This window comes from Anoplophora glabripennis, unplaced genomic scaffold (assembly GCF_000390285.2).
Source record: "Anoplophora glabripennis isolate ALB-LARVAE unplaced genomic scaffold, Agla_2.0 scaffold468, whole genome shotgun sequence".
NCBI lineage: Eukaryota > Metazoa > Arthropoda > Insecta > Coleoptera > Cerambycidae > Anoplophora > Anoplophora glabripennis.
Window position 1 is genome coordinate 343,713 of NW_019416618.1, and position 24,507 is coordinate 368,219.

General features: G+C 33.0%; 1 protein-coding gene across 1 annotated transcript in view; it reads left to right on the forward strand.

The window, feature by feature from the left end:
- The window catches only part of LOC108910215 (zinc finger protein 836), a 95,628-nt gene extending 71,121 nt beyond the window's left edge, over window positions 1–24,507 (forward strand). The window contains exon 5 of the mRNA XM_018714763.2: window positions 24,300–24,507. Coding sequence (XP_018570279.1) covers window positions 24,300–24,493 — 194 coding nt within the window. The 3' untranslated portion in view covers window positions 24,494–24,507. The remainder of the gene's footprint in view (window positions 1–24,299) is intronic.

The following is a 24,507-nucleotide window of genomic DNA, read 5'->3' on the forward strand; positions in this document are numbered from 1 at the left end:
ACTTCATAATTATGATTAAAATGGAAAAAAAAGTTTGAGGTTCGCTCACATTTTTACCGCAAATAACGTTGAAATTGATGAAAAAAAAATTTTTTTTGACATTTTTCGAAGTTTTTTTTTGTTTTTTTTTAACCTTCTAGGCATTGAACAAAATCCAATTGTGTCCAATACGATTCGGCTTTTTTGTCATATGCTTCTATTCATCAACTTTAATTAAATTAAAATTAAAAGTTGATGAATAAAAAAAAAAGAATTTTATTCTCTAAAATCTAGTTGATAGGCAGGGCTTAGAAGACCCTAGTTAAGATTTCAAGTAGAAATCTCCTAAAACAAATTGTAGACGACGCTAAAGCTGAAAGAGATTTAAGACTTTTAAGTCGTTCTATGCAGATCCTTGAGAATCGGAACCATTGCAGCTCTTCAAAATATCGCCCTGTACAGACGCCGCTCACAAGTCCCCTGCATTCGAGGATTTCCACAGTTTCTGACAGCTACGGAAGGGCAGCGCAATATTAATATCCCCGTCCTGGCAGAGGTTGGCAGAGACCAATATCCTGGGAATCCCGGACATTCCTGAATGTCCTGTCCGTAGCCCGCAATCCTTAAAGTATGCGCTCTCACTCACTTCCCCGGAATGTGTCCTGTGATATTCGCCGCCGAACATTATTCAAACATATGAAACCCCCGATTTACTCTTACTGAATTCTAAGTTAAATTCTGCGTTTATTGCTTTTTCGGAATGTTCGGGACTTTAAAATGTTCAAAGGAGACGGTGAAAGTGTCCCCGCGAAGGTCCTAGTTCTGAAGAAAAAAGGCGCATTGTACCTGTGAATAAGATTAACGATCAATTTCATGGTCTATTGTAGTTGTTCTACATTAAACAAATATATTACCTATCTTAAATCAAGAATTGTGTCTTACCATCTGAAAGAAAAAGTCGATCTACTTTACAAAAAAGTTCAAACATATTATTGAGAACAGCTGAAGTTAAGACTAATAATCTATGCTGCAACTTCAATCAGAACATCGTTAATTTCTCTGTCATAAACCAAATTTTTTAAATACTGACCAGTATTACGCACTATCTGAACCAGTGTTACAAATCTTGCAGAAGTGAAAAAAAAAATCATCTACATTCTTTCTGCGGTCGCGGCATTTTGTCTACATTCATCGTATGTCAATAATATGTTCATCAATTCGTGATTACTGTAATTATGCCCCATTCTAATAAAACTTGACTGCACTGTAAAANACGTTTTTTTCTAAACTGACGTTTGGATTCACGAATAATATTTGAAAACTTAAGATTGTCTTGAATAAATTATTTATATTTTTGATGAATTTATGTTACTTTTTCGTTGGCAATTCTGCCATGTTTTATTGTCATTTTATAAGATAGGAAAATTCCGAAATAACGAAATTGTTTTAAGTCATGAACAGCCAGTCATTATCTTAAATGGTGTTAATAACACTGATTTAGGTTAAAAATTGGTGTAATTCTGCTAACACGTTAAATTAATTGAAATATTATTACTTATTTATTTACTATATTATTTTTTTATTTTCTTAAAAGCACAAAAAAATGACCACCTTTTCTTTTATAATTTGTTATTTCTGTTTATTATATGCTTCCTGTAATTGGGCGACCTACTAGTACATTACATTTAAGGTTTAGACAAATTTCCGTACCTTATATAAAATACTATACAAAAACTGAGATTAACACCAATCAATATACCGCTTGCCGGTATCTTGATGCACAGACATGAAAAATTATATCTATATGGCCAATTTATAATGAGTTATCAGTTGTCTGAGATGATTCCAACTAATAAATTGGTATATTATGGAAAATACAATGAAAATAAACATATCTTGTTCAGCGAATTGAATGAAAAATTTACAGGACATGGAATATTTGTTTAGAAATTAAACCTTCATTTTCTGTTGAGTATTTACGTGAAACTTCTTATAAAATAACAAAATTGGGAGTGTAATTTCATAACATTAGCACCGGAATAAGCTGGCCCTCAAATTTTCATTAACATAATAAACATTGCGGCCGGCAGTCGGAAGTAACACAATTCCCTTTAGCTACAATAACAATAAGAGGAAAATAATAAAGTTAGTAACGTTACACATATCAGGGGCCGCTGTGAAGTGTTTGGTTCTTTTCCCCCAAGCACAGATGTGCACTTGCCGGCCGTCCGGCGAGTGCTCTTGAACTCTTCCCCGTGTTGATTTTAAGCAGGTTGGCCGGCGCTGAAACAACACCTACGAATAATAGAGAAATTAATATGGAAAACAAGGATTTTTTCCGTGCCGGGTTCTCACGTTCCGGGGCCTATAAATTTTTCGGAGCGATCCCCTAACGAATCCAGTCTAATTGCGGCTATTCCTCCGGGATACGGCGGGCTGACGTACAGTCACATGTGTAACAAGTAGGCGGGTGACACGCGGTGGGAGATTTCCGTGCGGGTTAGAGCGTCGGTGATTCCTTATAGAAGAAAAAGAAACACGATCTGTCGCTGGTTAGATAAACATGAAAGAATGCCTCCGAGTGATCTCCAGATTTTGTGTTAACAAATGTGGAATTTCTCATGGACGTAAAATGTAAATATACAGGGTGGTTCACGTAAAACTCCCCAGCCTCATAACAATGCAGAAGAATCCTAATGCAAAAAATAAAAGGGTCAAAAGAATTTCCGAAATTTTTCCGTGATTTTTGACAGACTGTAGGTATTTAGGTGAAAATTGGTCGTATCGGGAATTAAAAAAAAGCATTTTGAAGCTCTAAGATTCTAGTTTTTAGATCTTTCGGTCGAAATTTTTTAGAAGCTACAGTTATCATGCAATTCTAAGAAATAGCGCGCCACCGACTTGGAAAGATTTTTTTTAGCTAAGCCATTGCATGGACCAGATGTCTTTTTGTCTTCAATCATCGATATCTCGGCGACAAATAGTCGTACAAAGAATTGAAGGGCAGTTTCGAAAACTGGAATAAATTTCCTATAACATGCTGTCCCAACTTTTAGGACATTTTTTTTTTTCATCTTTTATACGAATTTTAACAGAAATTTTTCCTGTAGTTTATGTTTTTTTAGAAAATGTACGGCTAAATTAGAAATATTCACGAAATGACTAATGTTAAGCATTATTTTTACAATTCGATATACCCAGAAGAACCCTGTGAAGTTTCATCTCGATCTAGCTGACCGTTTCTTTGTTTCAAACAGTCAAACTTTAAAAAAAATTTAAAGGGTACGTTTTTTGAGCTTAAACACTTCATAATCATGATTAAAATGGAAAACAAATTTTTGAGGTTCTCTCACATTTTTACCGCAAATAACGTTGATATTGATGAAAAATAAAATTTTCGAAAATATTTTTGACATTTTTCAAAGTTTTTTTTTGTTTTTTCGAAAAACCTTCCGGGCATTGAAAAAAACAAAATCCAGTTGTGTCCAGTAAGATTCAGCTTTTTTGTCCTATGTTCATCAACTTTAATTAAATTAAAATTAAAAGTTGATGAATAAAAAAAAAAGAATTTTATTCTCTAAAATCTAGTTGATAGGCAGGGCTTAGAAGACCCTAGTTAAGATTTCAAGTAGAAATCTCCTAAAACAAATTGTAGACGACGCTAAAGCTAAAAGAGATTTAAGACTTTTAAGTCGTTCTATGCAGATCCTTGAGAATCGGAACCATTGCAGCTCTTCAAAATATCGCCCTGTACAGACGCCGCTCACAAGTCCCCTGCATTCGAGGATTTCCACAGTTTCTGACAGCTACGGAAGGGCAGCGCAATATTAATATCCCCGTCCTGGCAGAGGTTGGCAGAGACCAATATCCTGGGAATCCCGGACATTCCTGAATGTCCTGTCCGTAGCCCGCAATCCTTAAAGTATGCGCTCTCACTCACTTCCCCGGAATGTGTCCTGTGATATTCGCCGCCGAACATTATTCAAACATATGAAACCCCCGATTTACTCTTACTGAATTCTAAGTTAAATTCTGCGTTTATTGCTTTTTCGGAATGTTCGGGACTTTAAAATGTTCAAAGGAGACGGTGAAAGTGTCCCCGCGAAGGTCCTAGTTCTGAAGAAAAAAGGCGCATTGTACCTGTGAATAAGATTAACGATCAATTTCATGGTCTATTGTAGTTGTTCTACATTAAACAAATATATTACCTATCTTAAATCAAGAATTGTGTCTTACCATCTGAAAGAAAAAGTCGATCTACTTTACAAAAAAGTTCAAACATATTATTGAGAACAGCTGAAGTTAAGACTAATAATCTATGCTGCAACTTCAATCAGAACATCGTTAATTTCTCTGTCATAAACCAAATTTTTTAAATACTGACCAGTATTACGCACTATCTGAACCAGTGTTACAAATCTTGCAGAAGTGAAAAAAAAAATCATCTACATTCTTTCTGCGGTCGCGGCATTTTGTCTACATTCATCGTATGTCAATAATATGTTCATCAATTCGTGATTACTGTAATTATGCCCCATTCTAATAAAACTTGACTGCACTGTAAAAAAAAATCGGTGTGAGTGAAAGCAATGAAGGTACAGAGTGAATCCATTCTATGGTTGTCGTCCGTTGTCTTTGTCTATTCCCATCGTCCCCATTAGGTCACCCATCTCTGGAGTGGTGTATAGCGTGTAGTGCTGGACAAATATCCGTTTATCCGGTTATTTTGGTGAGAACTGTGTTTTTTAATACAGTGGTTTGATTACAATAATTAAAAACAATACGATAGTAAACAATCGAAGTACGATATCTCCTTTATTATAGAAGGTATCAAAAAACGTTATTTACAAAAATTGTAGCCAACTTAAAACTGCACATTTTAAAATTATTTTTGTATGTACAGGTCACCCTATATATTATTTCAAATTTAGATTAATCTCATCTCTTCCATGCTTCCAATATAGGGTTTATTTATGTTATACAGGGTATTTCAAAAGTTATGGTCAATTGTATACGAGAATCATTCCCATTTCAGCGTCCTGTATACCCTAAACAGAACAACTTAACGATATTTTTGCAGGCATAACTTTTTGATATTGGTACAGTTTTCCGAGAAAGTGCTATTTCTTTATTATTACAACAGTTTAATATAGGGCGAGCCAAAACTCGAGCACATAATTTTCTCAATTTTTTTATTGAATCACCCTGTATTTTATTTTAAAAACTGAAAATACACTTTATGTTCTTTCATTTGTATAAAGCATTCTCCATAGCTAAAATCATTAATTTCTGAGATATTTACCTTTTAATAATAATAAGAGAGTTTTTTTTAAATTCCTATTATTATTAAGTTGGCTGTGGGCAAATGACAGTGTGACAAATTGTTATAAAACATTACAAAATATTCGTTGTTAAGATGAAATTCTTATAATATTAACCAACTTTTATTAATTTCACAGACCAACAAAATTTGACTTTTTTTTGGAAGCAGAAACTTTCATTTCCGTCAGGCCTTTGAGATATCCTAACCTAAAAGTGCAAAAAACACCATCTATTCTTTTTCAAAATACTAATTACATTGAATCTAAAAGTACAAGGCTCCCTCCTTCGAATGCCGTTGAGTTTGCTCAAATACCTTTTTTTTCGTTGAGATATCATATGTATACGAAAATCTACTAAGGATCCCTTAGACATCAAGCAGTCGATTGCAATTCAGAAACTTCATATCCATGGTTTGTGGGTTTGGAGTTGGTGGGCTTGGGGTTTGTAAGCTTGGAGTTTGTAGGTTCGGGTTTTGTGGGATTGGGGTTTGTGGGTTTAAGGATTGTGGGTTTGGGGTTTGTGAATTTGTGGATTTAGAGTTCGTATGTATTAAAGGTTTCTGAGTATGAAGTTTCTGAACTGCAATCAATTGTTTGACGTCTAAGAGATCCTTAGTAGATTTTCGCATATTAAGAAACTGATAAACTTCCATTGTACTTTTAAATTATATGTATTTTTTTTAAAAAAAAAAGAATAGATGGCATTACTACATAACCTCAAATATGACGAAAACCAGTATTTTTTGCACTTTTAGGTTAGCATATCTCAAAAACCTGACGTGATAGAGCAATTCTGCGGCCAGATTCGGATTCAGCGCACCAAAATCCTTCGGGAATGCATATTAGTGTGTCTGCTTCTTGACCCTTGTTGACCTGTGATTTTTAACAATCGGTATCATTTCTCAAAAACTGTCTTCCTTTAAATACCCATACGCAATATTTCTTGCCTTACATAAAAACATTATCTATTAAGGTTGCCCAATTTATTTAAAGTTATAGTAATATGCTTAATAAAGTTAAATAAATCTTCCTATTTCAACACGAAAATTTCATTTGGTGATTGATTATTCAGAGAATGCACTCATTACGAATACTATGTACTTTGCTGTTTCGTCATGTTCCATACATAGGCGACACTCGAATCAGGGGTTTTCCGTCAGTTCTATGTATGACAAATGATTCAATCTCATGCGAGAATTACAAATTGCAACAATTTGCAACTTTCAGCGAATTCGTGTAAACACCTACCGCCTTAAACGAGTAATAAAGATACTTTTCGAAGTCGTAAAAAAAATAGCACTGTAATTAAATACCCATCTAGAACTACGACTGCGGAGACCCCGGGAAACAAGCTCTTAAATTTGTCAACAAACGGCAATTGCGTCGCAGCCTCGTTTAAACGACTCCGAGACAAGAAAATCATCTCGCAGAGTGCATTGCAATATCCACTTAAACCGAGCTAAAATCTGCCGCCCTTGCCAGCGCGTTCAACCCCCTTACGGTAATAATCGTAAATTCTATTAAAACATAACCACGGCGCGAAATCTGCCGCCATTACGGCGATGCTTCTACAGTCATCTGTTTTATATCCGGCAGCAGGGTCTCGTACGGAAGAAAACCGGGAGGGTACACTGAGAAAAAGTACATTTTCTCAAAATTAAGCAACGAGTTGCCTGAAGCTTCTTCCATGATTCATGTTTTCTATAATAGCCACAACTGTTTTTCTCTCTTGTTTCACAGCATACTATACGAATGAATTTGTAGATATGTGCGTGTATTATGTCAATAAAAATGTCCTTTATTAATTACTTTGTTTATGAAACTAGGACGTTTAGAATTAATTATATCATGGAATTAAAAAATACCAAATAAACAAGTTGTTTTTTTTTCGACATGCCAACTTAAAGTAGATTGTCAATAATTGTCAAAAAATTGCATAAACTATTAATTATTTCTTCTAAGTTGCTTATTAGTCCAGGCGATAGAGCATTCGAGGCGTTTGTGTTTGAAGTCATCTATTTTGTTGTACAGAAAAATCCCAAATATTATGTAGAATAGGAATCCAAGTTTGCCTATTCCAAAAAAACTATCGCTAAATTCAGGGGAACAACAAACATATAAAAGGAACGAAAAATTACCCGTTTTTCGACATATTTTTCCCTGTAACATTAAAAAAATTAAAAAATCCCTAAATCAAAAAAAGTCATTCTTTATTTTTTGTTTATTTGACGATTCTATAAAGTTACAACAACTGCGAATCAAAAAAGTTGAATTTTGCATTAACAATGGGTCAAAAATAGTAGAAAATCATATGTATATTTGGAGCAATTTTTAAAATAAGTAAATATTTATTATTTATGAAGAAACTTTATGAACAAATAGTAAAACATGTCAATTTTACCCTAAAAATTTTGCAACAATCGATCGCGTGGTTTTTGATTGACAGGATTGTTAATTAAGAAAATTTCAAAAAGTTTGTCGCGTACCGTGGGTTTAAATTAAGGTTTAGGGTACACAATTTTTTAGAGATACTTATTGTCATAATAAACAATGATCAATACTAAAAATACCAATTTTTACATTATTATAACCATTTAAAATTTTTTAAATTTTTCAACATTTTATTCTATAAACAATTATTTATTGCCCAGGGAATTTTCTTTTCAATCGACAAGATGTTGCACACATAAAAACTACGTGGTAACCCCTTGCTTTTTAGCCAAATACGACAGCATTCTACTTTGTAGAATCATCAAATAAACAAAAAAAAGGATGACTTTTTTTATTTAGAGCTTACTTTCAATGTTACAGTAAAAAATATGTCGAAAAACGGAAAATTTGTTCGTTCTTTTTATATGCTTGTTGTTCCCCTGAATTTAGCAATGGTTTTCTGGAATAGGCAAATTTGGATCATTATTCTACATAATATTTAATATTTTTCTGTATAACAAAATAGATGACTTCAAACTCAAACGCCAAAGCCTACTTTTACTGCTCTATCGCCTGGACTATATAAGAATACTTTAAAATAAAAATAGAACAAACGATTTGCTTACAGCTTAAACAAAAACTTATAAAAACACCACGTACACGTATAGTGTAAAAAAATCAATAATTTAAAGAAATTGATAAACCTAGATATTTTACTTACTTTTTATAGGATATTGTATCAAACTTCTTGTTTTCTCAGTGTATCCGGGTTTAATATAGGCCATTATTTGGAGCAGCTGAGCGCTCAATCTTTCTGAGAGCTTCTCCAAAACCCATAATGTTCAATTATTAAACTCTATTGCTCATATAAGTCGTTTTAAGAAATGATTGCCCCGCTATTATATCCGTGACCCGGGATGTATTTTTGATTTTTGTTTTTTATGCTCCCCTTGTTTTCGAGATTTATTGTAGAGGCAGTAAACGGGATTGCGAACAACAGATACATGGGGATGGCTGGTTATTTATCGTCTATAACTTGATAGCGGCGCAATGCCGCAGGCAAGGATTGATGCATTCGAACCAAAAATGGTAATAAAAATCAAATATCGATATATAAACGTACAGATTATGTGTTTCTGGAAGAAAATGTATGGAACTGCGAAATTATAGCGATGACAACACTACGCAATATGACAACGCATTGTTGGGGAAATGTAAAAGTAAATAGCGACAATTTAGGATTTCTTTTTAATTTTCAGTCTAGTATTACATACGTTTTCACAATATTTGCATCCTTTTCCTCTTGGCAAAATGGTCATTCATCCGAACATACGTACACATGAAATTACAATAGTTGAAATTCATGGTTAAATTCATTTCTGTACATAAGGAATGATTATATGATGGATAAAAGAAAAGAACATTTATAAAAATGAAGCTACGGCATCTAACTCACTTCCAAAGAAACAGTGTTACTTCTGTGGAAAGAAAATGTCATGTTCGATATATTTATTTGTCCCACGATTAATATAACTTCTCAATCTTGCTTTTGTAAGAATGTACATTCTGCAAATATATGAAGAAATTTGTTGCTTCCATTAATGAAGACGAAAGATTGTCAATATTCATGTAATTCTGTTGGATCTTCATCAGGTCTATGGAAAGGGATAATTTCTGGAAGAAAAAGTAAAATTCAATCAATCTGAAATAGAAAAACAAAAAGTAGTGGAGTAATTGAAGAAAGTAATTATCCATGGGGAGCTGGAATTATTGTGATATCATAGAAAGGATTTAGTTATTAATTGTTCTCTAACAATAAACAGTTTCAAAGAACTACCAACCGTTGTATTTAAGTTTGGTGAATGTTAGTTCCATTGATCTTAAAAATGCTTACAACAAGTACCAATCTTAAACAAAGGAAACGGTATATTGCATTTGATGCATGTACAAACCTGTGACAATTTCGACTTATTCCTTTTGGCGTAATCAATGGCCTTGCAAGTTTCCAAAGAACTATTGGCTGAATCATTAGAGAGGAAAAACTGAAAGCTGCGATTACTTACTTAGATGATATAACAATAAGTGTGAAGATCATAGACCTGCCTACAACGACACTGTTTCTTTATAAATAGTTCTTGGTATATTCTAACATTATACCAAATGAATTCCTAAATTCTGATAAATTGTAGTTAAATTTCCACCCGATGTATATGTTTTGAAACCATTTGAAGAATCAAAATTGATTATTACATAATCAGCTATTGTATATGTATGATAAAATACCGTTTTCTGCTGAACCCATTCAGAATGAACGATTGTATTTTTTTTTCAAGTGACCGAAAACATCGATTTAAGCTGGTCTATTATAATCACCAACACAACATTTCGAAATATGAATCAGCTTCTGTCTGAGTTAGTCAGTTTTTCCTGCAGTTCTGTTTATAATAGATTAGGATTGATGAATGATGATAAAACCATTTACGATTACTTTGGAAGACGTAGATTAAATAAAATTTCAATTTATTGATAAAATTACAAGGGAAATAATTGATAATGAAACAGTAATTGTTCAGTAACGATGTTATAAAGGTGCTTATGAAACTCGTTCGGATTTTTGGTCATATTTTCTGGGTTGATTCTTCCGTCGTTGGTTTAGACTTCCTGAAGATTCGAAAAAGAACCACTCTCTACTACAGAAGACAGCATGAAACAATACATTGTTTCTGGATGAGATGGTTGTCAAATTTTGCGTTGAGATACAATTTTGTCGTATAGAAAACCACATCAGATTTTCCTTTGATAAAGACATAGGACTGGAAAAGTACCGTTTTCTTGCTTAGTACAGCCAAGTAGATGTCCGAAAGTACTTCATTTTCATGTTGTTGTGCCAATAAGACCATATGATAAATGTATCGTCAATAGATCTGAATTGACGCTTTGGCTTTGCTCTTTGCTGCAGCTCTAATCAACTTTGCCCAACTTCTATTCTATTGGCTCAGTATTTTCAGTAAAGATAAATATATTTTTTAAAAAACTAACTAAGTGAGAGTCTGATGACACCAAGTTGTAACAACCTTTTAAGCAACTCCAATTGTTTAGTAACATGCCCCTGTATAAGAAGAAAACATTAATCAGATTATTTCGGAATAAAATTATTCCCTCTGAACGTACCTGAACCTTACTAGCATTTATTTTACAGTAACAACATTTCCCGGAGAGGTTCTCGGTGAATTTTTAAAAACACAAATCACGCCAAGCTGTAATCTGTGCCTTGCAGGACTGCCGTAATCCAAAATCAGCAGGATATACAGCTCTCTCGCGGGACAAATAAAATTTATGGCTGATTTGACATTTCTTAGCGGACGTCCGACAAAAATCACGAGAGAGTATCCTTTCGGTCCCTCGCGTTCTCTCTCACGCTCGCAGGCGACGTGAATGGGGGAGAGAGACGGAGGAGAAATATCATTTTCCTCGGACGAGCCAGCTATTTAGTAATCTGGGTGCGAACTAGGTGCGAAACATTGAAATACGCGTATAAGTAAGTGCCTTCGGGATCACGACCTCTGAAGCGGGAGCCTTGCTTTACAGGAAGGTCCTGGTATCTACGTTTGGAGTATTTTCAGTGCTGAAAATAATACCGGTTTTCCTTTTTTTGTCTGAATTAAGTAGGAAAGTATAATTAGAAAATGACTATTACGCTTTGTCAATGTTTTGGCGATTTGATTACAACATCCTCAGAATTCTACAGTTAAAACATTTACCGTATTTGTATTTAAAATGAAAAGATAATAAATTTTAACATACAGGGTGTTTGTGAATAAGTGCGAAATATTTTAGGGGGTGGTTGCCGAAGCTAGTTTGAAAAAAAAAGTTCATATAAACGTAGGTCGAAATATGCTTCGTTTCCGAGATACAGAGTGTTTAAATTTAAATTTTTTATTTATTTTTGTTAATTATTTCAAAGAGTTTTAAAGATATTGACTCGAAATTTGTAAAACGCTTTTGAGGGATAAATGTGCATTTTTTGGGGTAGTCCGAATATTTCTACTTGCACCAGTGACGTTCCTGCGAGAATGCTACAACTTTTTTTAATAAAAAAAAATGGTACGCCACTGACTTTTCCTATTTTGATATTTTTTTTAAATCCGCCATAAGTTCTGAACGAAATTGGTCTCTTCAATTTTTTTCGTAGGATGCACCGTTTTTTGAGGCGACAAAATAAAAAAAATAAAATTTGATTGCAAGTTGTGTATTTTTAATTTCTATTGATACATTATCTAGTAGGTTGCTGTCAATATTTCTAAATAAAATACAACTATCAAATTTCGAATTTAAAACTCTTTGAAGTAATTAATAAAAATAAATAAAAATTTAAAATTTAAATATATTTCGACATACATTTATATAACATTTTTTCACAAAATAACCGGCAACCACCCCTTAAAATATTTATCACTTATTTACGAACACCCTGTATAACAATTACTACTGCTATACTACTACTACTATAATTAAACACAAAAATAAAAGCTGATAATAGTTAATTTTCTTTGCAAAATGAAGTAAATCGTTTTATAAGTCTAAATTTGTAATTCCGTATAGGATATTTTAAATATGAAATTAAGAATAATTATTCTTTAAATTGTTCTAATTCTTTTAATGTATTTTTGGTAATTGTTTGTTAGTCCCCTTTTCTGTAACTTTGTTTGTACTAACAAAAAGGAAAATCGCTTGCCATTAACATTAAGTTGAAAAATTGTATTTTAATTTCGTGTTTAAAATGCAAAAGATTCTATGATTTCTTCAACGAATTTTAATAAATGGGTTAACGCACAAAAATGTTAAGTCTGAACGATATTGATACACAAAAATAGTTAACATATAAACAAAAAAAAAATGAGTAAACATTTTAAAAATATTATGGCACAAATAACTATGAAAAATAACAAAATTTTGAAAGTTATGTTCAACGAAGGTGTAAATGAGATAAAAAATAATGTTTAAATAAGAAAAAAATCAGTTTCTTTGAGAAGACTATGTTTTTTAATTTGTAAGTGCTAATAATTAGACTATATTTACATATTTTATGGTATATTTACTATTTTTATATATCAACCAGGTTGGATTTAGTTTTTCTATTTTTAACTAATTAATTAAAATGCTTTTGAAAAATTGTAGTTCCTGTTGTAAAGCAAAGAGAAGGTTTTCCAAAATTTAAGGAAACGAAAATTTGACAAGAGTAATATTTTCCATAAATGTTCAACCTAATCAATATTTCAAAACATAGACGTGAAAGTTACTCTTCACGGAAGGGACTGACCCTTCCATATCTACGGCACTGACAACTGCAATATATAATTACTAACATAATTATGTAAATATAAATGTAGGTATTATCATGTCAAATGTTGTGAAGCTATCTATAAGTTGTGATGTACCTACCTACTTAAAAACTTATTTTTTTTTTCTTTCTATATCAAAAAAGGATGCATTGCCAGGTCGAGGCTTATTTGTTGTTTCGTTTATTTTAACCCGAAGTATGTTCTCTTAAAGTTTTTATACTTTCTGGTGCGACACCTGGTAATTGATATATGATTTATATACACATTATCAGGGCTTCTACAAACAATTTTATTACAAAAAATATTAATTAAAATATTTTATTCACATCACAGATTTTTTTTAGATAAGAGAACAATGTGGAGAACAATTATTTTTCAGTTTTACAATACTGGATAATAATGAAATCCTAAAACTTTTTTAATTTTAAATTTTCTTTTGGTATACTTTTTCTTTAAAAAAGAAGGTTAAAAACCAATATCGATACAGTAAAAAACGGATATAGGAATATCGCTTCATGAAATTTAGACTTTAGCGTAATAACATGCAAAATATTATTTATAACTGATCAAGGGCTATAAGACGATTATATTGGGACCAACTAAAATCACATAGTTTTGCAACAAAATATTTATGTTGAATAAAGCAATGTAAAACACTTCCGAAAATGTTTTTTTTTTCTATTTCTACTAACTTGTCCGCTTGTATCTATAAAAGTAACTACGTATTTTATACATTACTGCTAAATATAAACTATTTAAAGCTATCTTACATTAATCACTTTTTGACGTAATAATCAATTCATTAATTAGTTAGCCGTGTTTCTATTGTAATAAAATGTAGTAAATTTCCTAACTTCAATAAATCGATCAAAAATTGATTTAAAGTTTTGATGATTTTTAGTGACAAAGTTTATTCAATGGCATCAATTTTAAGTACCTGTACATTCTTAATAGATTTATTATTTCTAGAACATTTTATTAGATCAAAAATTGGAAAGACTAGCTATTGTTTATACTTTGTTTGTTACGATACACTGTAAAAAAATTGGTGTAAGTGAAAGCAATACACTAGGTTGGCCCAAAAAAAAACGATTATTTTTTTCGTGTCTCTTGTAAAAATATGTTAGTTTATCATGTTTTAAGAGCCCCCTCAAAAAATCAGCTAAAAAAAAATTTTTTTAGAGGTTGCTCAAGTTTTCTAAAAATTTCCAAAATCGTCAAAAATTTATTTTTTTTTGTTTAATTTTTTTTCTCGTTATTTTATAATTTTATAGGTTGAAAAAAAATCTCGATTCTGAAAATTTCAAATCGATATTTTTATTTCTAAAGGAGCGACCTCTAAAAATAAATATCAACGAACTAATATTCTTTTTACTGAATTTGATGAACAAAAGATAAAAATAAATCACGAGACACTTAAAAAAATTTTTCGATGCAAAATTTACTACCGCATTGTGAGTATCAAATATTTATAATTTTTAAATTTTTTAAAATTTAAGTGTCTCGTGATTTATTTCTATTCTTTTGTTCATCAAATTCAATAAAAAAAACTATTAGTTTGTTGATATTTATTTTTTAGATGTCGCTCGAAAACAGGTACACTATTTTGAAAATTAAAATAATAATTTTGATTGACCTTTAGAAATTAAAATTTCGATTTGAAATTTTCAGAATCGAGATTTTTTTCAACCTAGAAAATGATTAAATAAAGAGAAAAAAAATTAAAAAAAATTCAATAGAGCGACCTCTAAAAAATTTTTTTTGAGCTGATTTTTTGAAGGGGCTCTTAAAATATGATAAACTAACATATTTTCACAAGAGACACGAAAAAAAAATCGTTTTTTTTTTGGGCCATAATATTTGAACTAAAACTGAGTACTTTCACTCAAATATAATGCTTGTACCTAAATCGGAGAAAATGTCCTCATTATTGAGTGATCCCACTCTATTCTATGGTTGTCGTACGTTGTCTTTGTCTATTCCCATCATCCCCATTAGGTCATGGTGTAGATTAGTGAAATTAAGTGAAATTTTTGTAGAATATACCTACGTCAAAAATACTTTAAGTACTGTTTGTTTCTGTTTTAATTAATGTTCCTAATTAGGCTACAAAAATAGGCGGAGGTGAAATACAGAAAAATAATAAAGTTTTGCAGGTGATAGTGGTCCATGGTTGCCACGTCATGCGTTTAGACTTCTTGATGTTTCGAAAAATATCTCTGAAATTCTGAAACTCACTTTCAGAGCTTCCGCTAAACAAGAGGGCGGTACACCTCTTGAAACGTCAAAAAGCCTGAACCTATGACGTGGCAATCAACATGAATATTGTTCAACCTGAAAATTGACTGCTCCCGGAAGTGGTTGTGTTTGGACATAGCTTGTTCATTATTAGATATGTTTTGTGTTTTAGGGAAAACAAAACGTTCAATTTGAATAAGTTGCAATACCCCTTTACTTTGGGGGACCGCCTAGCCGGATGTCTTGACCTAGGTAAGCATCACGGACGCAGGCTGAAATTTGGATGGGTGACCTAAGGCAGTCTCGGGGACGTGGCTGTGGCAGCCTACCAAAGACCTGGGTCGCTCAATACCTTCCGCCTGCGTGTGGTACCAAATAAAATGGTAATGAGAATAGAGCAAAAATCTCTGTAACTCAAGACCATTGCTATCATACATAAAAAATTGTACGAGACTTTACCACCAAGCCACTCGTGTAGTAAATAGGATGGTTTGAAGAAAAGTAGTCGAATAATGAAGAAGGAGGGTGTACAAGGAGCCTAATAAGGCCTAAGTGCCGCGGTGGAAAAGCCCCCCCCCCAATCTTGTGAAATTTTAAACAAGATTGCTAACGTGGCGTAGTGTATGAAAAAATACTATGCAACTGGTGTAAAGTATAACAACTGGTCTTTTTTAAAATGTGCTAAATATAAATCAAAACAATTAGCAGCTAAAAATTAATTGACTCGAGTGCGACGTAATAGGAATCCCGGGTTTTTTTGGGGCGACCCCGCAATTTAATGAAAAATCCACTTCCTTTGCCGAAGCAATCCAGGAAAGACAACACTAGACGGAGCCGCTCTCGATACAGCCAATCAGGCCGCGCACTTCAACCACCAAATTTAGATTGGCCTCTGGCTAAATATTTTCTTTGCTAACACGGCGGGATTAAAGTTTGCGCAACGGTTCGAGCGGCTACATTCGCTCCAAAACCGGCGATGGATTTGTTATTGTTGCCGAACAATTTTTCTACCTATTCGCGGCGGCTTGTTTTCATTTTGTTTTCCTTGTAATGCGCTGTTCGCCCCGAATCATGGCCTGATTCCGCCGCAGCAAATCGATTTTTTTTTGTTTACTTTCGCGTACAGGGTGACACCCGAAAGTTTATTAGTTCCGAAAAGTTGATTCTGATCACTGTGAATTCCAGGGTAAGTTGAGAAGCTGCAACTTTTCGTTTTATAAGGATACACTGAGAAGAATTGTTTGTTTGATTTATCCTCCTGAGAGCAAAATAAAATGATGATTGAGCCAAATCCCTCCATCGAATGTTGCTCCGTTTTAGTCTACAGGGTGTTAAAATTGAAGGGAAAATTCGAAAAGTGACAGTATTTGCAAATCATTAACTTGAAAAGTTCTCTAGATCCGTTTTTAGTGTAAAAATTTTAAAGTACCGAGAGATCCAGAGCGATTGATAGCGCTACTTACAAGTATTTTGTGTGCCGCTCTCTTATTATTTTCACTATTCGTAGTTGGCAACACTGACAATGATTTACTTCATTCAGTGGCGGGTTAAGTGCAATGGCAATATGGTTAAATATTCATCTTAATCACAAAAATACAACACAAGAAGCAGAATGTTGGCAATAATTAATTTGTTAAAGTAATGGATTTAATAAAAATAATTTAGAGATTATTATTATTAACCTCAAAACTAATATAAGAATCGATTTTTAACAATTATTTATCTATCTAGTTTTCTTTATGCGAACTTCAAAGTAAAACCTTCAATTTTTATATAAATTTACGTTTATATTCTTCAATTCTAACATAAAAAGGACATGTTACCTATAAGAAAATTTAAAATAATAATTGCTTTATTGATTTAAAGTTAAAAAATAGTGAATACTTATATATATTTTTAAATTTGACCAAAATTCTGTCTCTACCACTAATAATAATTTTTATAATGAATCCATCCATAATTTTTCGAAATAGAGTTAGTGGCGCTATCTTGTTTATGGTGTTGAACTACACCTTTTTAAAATTTAGAAGTGGTACAAACTCACATTTTCGTATTTATTTTTAAAGTATGAAATCTGTGAATTGTTTCAAAAGTCAAATTCTCCTACGATCTGATGTTGTCAAAACTCACATTATTCATATATCCACCAATGAAAAAGCTTAAAGCGATAAACCAATATGGCCGACTGCCTAAGGAGAATGTGAGTTTTGCTTCTCGTATTGTTTTGCTTTTCTAGATGGTTCGTTCCGTGTTTTTCTATGAGTTTCTGATTATAAGTAAGATAAGTTTAGTTCTGAAGTTTCATATTTAAATATCGGATATTAGGACTTTTTACTATCAACATTTTTTGTACTTTGCAATTTTAGATTCATTATAAAAATATTTCACTTCTCACTGATAATAAAACCGTATTCTAAGTACTTTGTGCAGCTTTTTATTTTGATTATGAACTTCCATATTACATAAAAGTTTTATTGATATCGAGTTTGTTTCAAAGTTCCTTTAACTTCATGAATTTTGGTGTAAAAAATAATATTATGTAGAATAATTTGGAGCAAAACTACCATTATCCAAAAAGTTGTATCGAAACTCACATTATCCAAACTTTAATTCACTTTCTTGGAGTCAAATATTGTTGTGCTGTCATTTCATCAATTAAGAAGCAAAGTTAAAGTTCTAATACAATACCAAAAAAAAAAAAAAAAATTCAGAGCCATAAGTCACTTAAAAAGTGAGAAATCAGTTATTCCTTCTTCCTGAAAAATTTTAAAAAGTGGATAATGTGATTTTTCAACCTCAACTGTTAAATACATTATTTAATAAATTTTCTGTAATATTAGCTAATTTATTTGTTATGGCGTCCTTTACTTCATCCACTGTGTGTAAATAGTTTACATATATGGAATTTTTTAATATTCCAAAGAGATAATAATCTAAGGGAGTTAAGTCCGGAGATCTTGGAGGCCATAAGCCTCGACTAATAATGCGATCATCATAAAATTCTCTTAGGAACTCCGGTGTTGTGTTAGCTGTGTGTTCTGTTGCCCCATCTTGTTGAAATTAACCATTGTGCAATTCGTCATCATGCATGATTTAAAAATGACTGTAAAATGTATTGTCTATATCGCTCAGCAGCTCCAGAAAAGTTATATCTAAAAGATTGTCAATTGTCATCGTTTAAGTTGTTGTTAAACCCGTCACAATAGTTTACTCTTCTTTCATTATCTAATATAATAATTCTTTCACCATGGAAACTTTATATGGATGTAAAAGTAATTTTCTTACAGCTCTGTGTACTGAACCATATGACATTGCTATAACTAATATTTTTAAATACTGATATTTAACATTTTATAAATATTTACCCTGAGCTGAAAGTTGAATCTAATTTAGTAATATACTCTCAATACAATACAACTGCTTTGAATAGCCAGACTCGGGTGGACGCCGTAGACACTGATTTTAGCAAAGCATTCGATAAAATTAATCATAATATACTTATATCTAAATTGTCTGAAATTGGTGTACATGGTAACCTACTGAGATCGCTTACCTCTTATGTTTTCAACAGGTCGCAATTGGTAACTATTAGTGGTTACAAATCTCCCTCCTAGGTTGTAATGTCAGGTGTTCCTCAGGGATCACATTTGGGACCATTACTATTTTTAATTTATATCAACGATATCCGTCATTGTTTCAAATTTTGTAAATTTTTACTCTACGCAGACGATTTGAAAATTTACTCTCAAATAAATAATTCCGATAATTGTATTGCCTATCAGGAAGATTTAAACTCTTTGTTTGAATACTGTAAATTGAACAAGCCAGCAAATTTAAGTAAATGTTTCTATATTTTGTTTTACCCGTAACCAAAATATATACTCTAATAATTATAACTTTAATAAGAATATTTTAAATCATGTTGAAGATTTTTGACATATTTACACTACAAGGAGAGCGGTGCGTATTCTTTTCATTGTAGCACGATGTTACGAAATCATTATCATATTATTTCATTGGAGAATCGAAGAATAATTGCCGAAGCAGTATTTCTGTATAAGCTTCTTAATGATTTTATCGATTCACCAGATTTATTAGCCTTGATCTGTTTACATGTACCACAAACATGATTTTAGAGTAAATGCACTGTTTCATGAGACTTTTTATCGAACTAATTCTGGTCAAAACTCTCCTATAAATAGAATAGTACTCTAGATATCTTTCATTCCTCGCTCATTAGTTTTAAAAGATTTTTAAAGGGAGCTATTAGGTACTGTAAATTAACATTTTCTATTTCAATATTATTTCTGTACTTTTATATTCAATTGACTTTCTTCCAAATGACTTCTCTTTACAATCACTGCTTTCTGAATCGTGTCACCAAACATCGAACATGCTGAGCAAAAATATTATAATCTGCGGCTTCATGATTTGGAAACTCTTCGTGGAACTGCAACAAAAAACATGAATGGATTGAATAATACCATCCATTTTCATCTGGTTGACCACTCCAAAAGTAGGCTTCTCCAAAACCATTAATATTTGCTTGCTTACCACAAAACTAACAATTAACAGATGATTAGCGTTGAAAAACACTGATTATTTAGAAGATTAACGATAAATTCAAATAAAAACACAATCGTCGAACACAAATAAACACAACAGCAAGCACACACAGAAAGCATAGACGTCTCTGAATTGACATATCGTGTCGGTCTGAAATCTAAGACAACGGAAAGTAATTTTGATCAAATGGAAGTAAATTTTAATATAGTTGGTAACATTTACGTGTGACGTCGGCTTCAATCATTCTGGTTCGCTCGGTATAAGACTAGTTTGGGTCTCGTCAACAGAGGGGTAAGCAAAATATCGTGAAGATCAGAAAGTCTTACGGTAGAGCAAATAATTACCGAGATATCAAATTGTTTTCTCGGTGTATCCATTAAAATTGCTGATGTTTTCAATTTCACTTTTTTTCGTAATCCAGCAAAATAGATTTAGGTTTAGACAAAAGCGGAGATAAAGGTTTTCGGACGACATACCGCAGCTTATCATTTACGACGCCCATAAAACCATTCGAATTTATGGGCCCATCGTATAACACTTAAAAAAGCGGGTAGCGGGAGCGCTCCAACAATAAAGCCCGCGGTTAACCCAATTAAGGTAAATCTCGCGGATATATCGTTTCCTATCAACGCAGGCGAGTTCTTACGGTTCCGCTGACTTTATCTCCTTGCTATTCATGGAATGGCCCCGCCGTTTCGTCTCCCTTACGATTCGCGAATCAGTTCGGCGGTCTCTGTCGCCCCCGCGCCGTGTCCCGTCTTCCGTCCCGCTCCCGCGAGCGTGAGGATCCCGTTCCCATGGCAACGGGAGGGCCCGGGCGGGGCCTCTCCCGAAATGACGGGGCGAATCACGGCCGCCGCAAACTGATAGTAATCGATAACACGTAACTTATAGAGAAGTCTTTAAGGATGTGGAGGGCGTCCGACGCGATTATCGCCGGATGAGCCCGGAGTTGAGGTCGGCCATAAAAGGAGTTTTTATTTAATAAGGTCCGGGAGGACGGATATCCCGTTCAGGGATAAATCAAGAACTGTAATCTAGGGCCCGGATAGCGGTACACAACTGTAGAATCAATCTCTAGTTAGCGGACGACGAAAGAAAGGCATTTAAAATATGTGCCGCTTTTCACAAATACTGATACGTAACAAATTTCTCAGTTTAATGGCGTAACGACCAATAAGTTAGCACGGAACCGTTGCCAACAGCACGTACGTAATAATATACAAAAATATACAGGGTGTCCCTAAAAGGTCGTTACAAGGCTCCACAAGATGCAGTTGCTGCTCAAAATGAGTCGATTTAGCTAAACTTACCTTAGTTCAAAGTTGCTTCGTTTGGACGGAATACGGCTCTGGTCATAATTCTGAAAACGCGTTTTTTTATAAATTTAAAACGCCTTATGCGATTTTGCTTAAATTTGCTAAGTCGACACCGCTCTATAGGACAATAAACCCCATATCATTCATTCATTGGCGTAGAACTTGGGTTTTTTAGTAATTACACCTTCCATAATTCTACACCAATGGAAGGAAAAAATTTTAAGTATAAAATTTAGATTAAGTAAATTATTTACTACAAAAGAGGTACTCTTGATAAGACTCGATTACTCTCATAGTTTATTCGAAATTTGTAATTTTAATCACTGGAGGCAATTTGGACACGAAAATTAAATTTATTCAAATCTCGTTTAAGAGTAACAAAAAAATTAAACGAATAAACGAGTTACTTACCAATAGACGATATGCTCTTCCGAAATTATTCAAAGCTGTTTCCATGTGCTAATAAACATGCTTCCAAACGACGAACGGTCACAATTCTATCACCAAAAACACCACACCACACATTCATTGAAAACTATTGCTGGAACCGAGATCTCTGTACAATCTGAGAATTTGCATTACACTAATGTGAATATTGTGAAAATTTAGTATGCCGTGTCTAGCAAAACAACATTCATCCGTAAAAAGCAGCTTGCTTGTAAATCTTCTGCTATTTGATGTCGAAGCCATCGAATTTCACACGGGGCTGAAAATCATTGTTATTTAATGCCTGAACCCTTTTACATGATATAAGTGTAATAATAATAATTGTTCCCTTAGTACACACCACACGGTACTGTTAGATACACCCATTTCCCGACCAATGTTGCGAGTACTGCGCCTCGGATCTTCCTCGACGAGGTTTATGTTGTTTTCTTCGTTGTCGAAAACACATTCATATGTGGACATTCCCGGTATCCCGTAATCTTTGAACCTGTTACACTGTTTTATTGTTAGGTTGTCGTTTGTTACGGTAACGATAAGTCTCATTTAAATTGTAATGACATTCTTCGTACATTAACACCATATCTGCTAGTTCTTGATCAAAAAACGTTTTATACGCCGGCTAAGTGTAATACACAATGCACGTGCACAAGATGCACAGGGTCGACTTACATTTATGGTTAATTTTCTTAATTAATTTTCTCGAAAATAGAAGTACTTTCTATCGTTTCGGGCGACTTTCAAGGGCAATTTTAGCATATACAGGGTGGGCCATTAGTGTGAGAAACTAAAATAACTCCATTGTTACTCAAAATACAGAAAACAAGTTTATATAAAAGTTGTTCAGAATCAAGAAACTTAAACTACATTTTTTAAATGGAATACCCTGTATATTTTTATATAAGTTTATCATTTTAGGGCGGGGTTGCCAAGTTATGTAGAAAGTTCTTAGAATTTTGGAAAAACCATGACCTCGAAGAAGTTGTATTAAGTTATAGGCAAATGTTAGACAAACGCTGCTATATTACCTAATATCGAAATTTTACAGGGCATTTTTTATAATACGATCATTTTTAGAAAGTTTAAAGTTGATTTTCTAAAATTTTTCAAATTGTATTTGTATGTATTTTATTGTTCTATTTTATTCACATATCGGTCCACTTCAACTTTTATTAAGCATGTTCTATATCTAAAATTGTTAGTTTTTAAGATATAGCAACATTTCTGAAAGAAATTAATTAATTTTTATTATTTTATAGAAAACCACAAATAAATATTAAATAATAAAATTAACTCAAAATGGAATGATAAATTATGAACTGACAAGTTGACACAATGTGCCAGTTTTTTCCAAAGCCATTTCGTGCGACCGAAAATAATAAAAATTAGGTTTTTCCAGAAATGTTGCTATCTTAAATACTAACAACTTTAGGTGTAGAACATACTTAATAAAAGTTGAAGTGGACTGATACGTGAATAAAATATAACAATAAAATACTAAGTGTTCCACTAGAAAAATTTTAGAAAATCAAGTTTGAACTTTCTAAAAATGATCGAACTATAAAAAATGCCTTGTATAAAATAACGATATTAGCTAATATAGGAATCATTGCCTAACATTTGTCTACAACTCTGTCAAATATTTTTGCTCCAAGTGTTAGTAGTTGAAAGTTAATACAACTTCTTCGAGGTCATGTTTTTCCAAAATTCGAAGAATTTTCTACATAACTTGGCAACCCCGCACTAAAATCTTAAACTGTTTATATTGTCATATATAGAATTTTCCCAGAAATCCATATGTTTAAAAAATATACAGGGTGTTCCATTTAAAAAATGTAATCTTTGGCGTGTCCCGTTCTTAGTCATTGCTCTGTATGTTTCATATTAATTTTGTAGTATAGATTTCTGTACAACTTTTATATAAACTTTTTTTCTGTATTATGAATAGCAAGGGTGTCATTTTACTTTCTCACACTGATGGACCACCCTGTATATACAAATTAGAGATTTTGTCGTCTACTTTCAGATACCGTTCTCAGAATTTAAATCGGACCATTTTTGATAAATCGCCACGCTGCCTGCAAAAAAGACCCTAATTTGCTTATAATGCAATTGTGCAAAGACTATGCATCGGACAGAAACCATCTTACGCACGATTAAACAACATATTATTATCTGTCATTTTCCCCAAGATTATTTTTCCAGTTTCAAATTTGACGGAGTTATAAATTTTTGAAAAAAGGTCTATTTTAGAAGTTTTTCCGGATTGTCTCTGTAAAAAATAAACCGATCGGGTCGCACAAAAAACCATTTTATAGGTTTTTTATTCTCTACAAAAAATCAAAAAAAGTCAGTTTTTTGCAGTTTTTATTGTTTAAAAAAAATGTTCACGACTTTGCTGGGGAAATCACTTGGGTTTTCATTTACTAAGCATTTTTCAAAAGGAAGTACATGAAATTTGTTGTAATATTTAAGTGTAAAAACAACCTCTTTTTCCCTCTATTGGTTGGTCTAAAAGCAGTATTTCGTATCTACTGCAAAGAGGCGGGGGTGTAATTCAATGCTGTTACAATCGACGTTCTCTCGGTTACATATCTATAATCTATTCTTCTCCTCTTTCTGCGTTATAAAAATTAATCGAATTTTTCTGTTGCTTCCAGGTGAGAAACCCCACAAGTGCACGGTATGCGGGAAGGCCTTCAGCCAGTCCTCCAACCTCATCACCCACTCCAGGAAGCACACGGGCTTCAAGCCCTTCGCCTGCGACCTCTGCGGCAGGGCCTTCCAGCGGAAGGTCGACCTCCGGAGACACAAGGAGACGCAGCACACGGAGCTGCGCCCCATAGTCACATAGTGCCAAACCTCCGG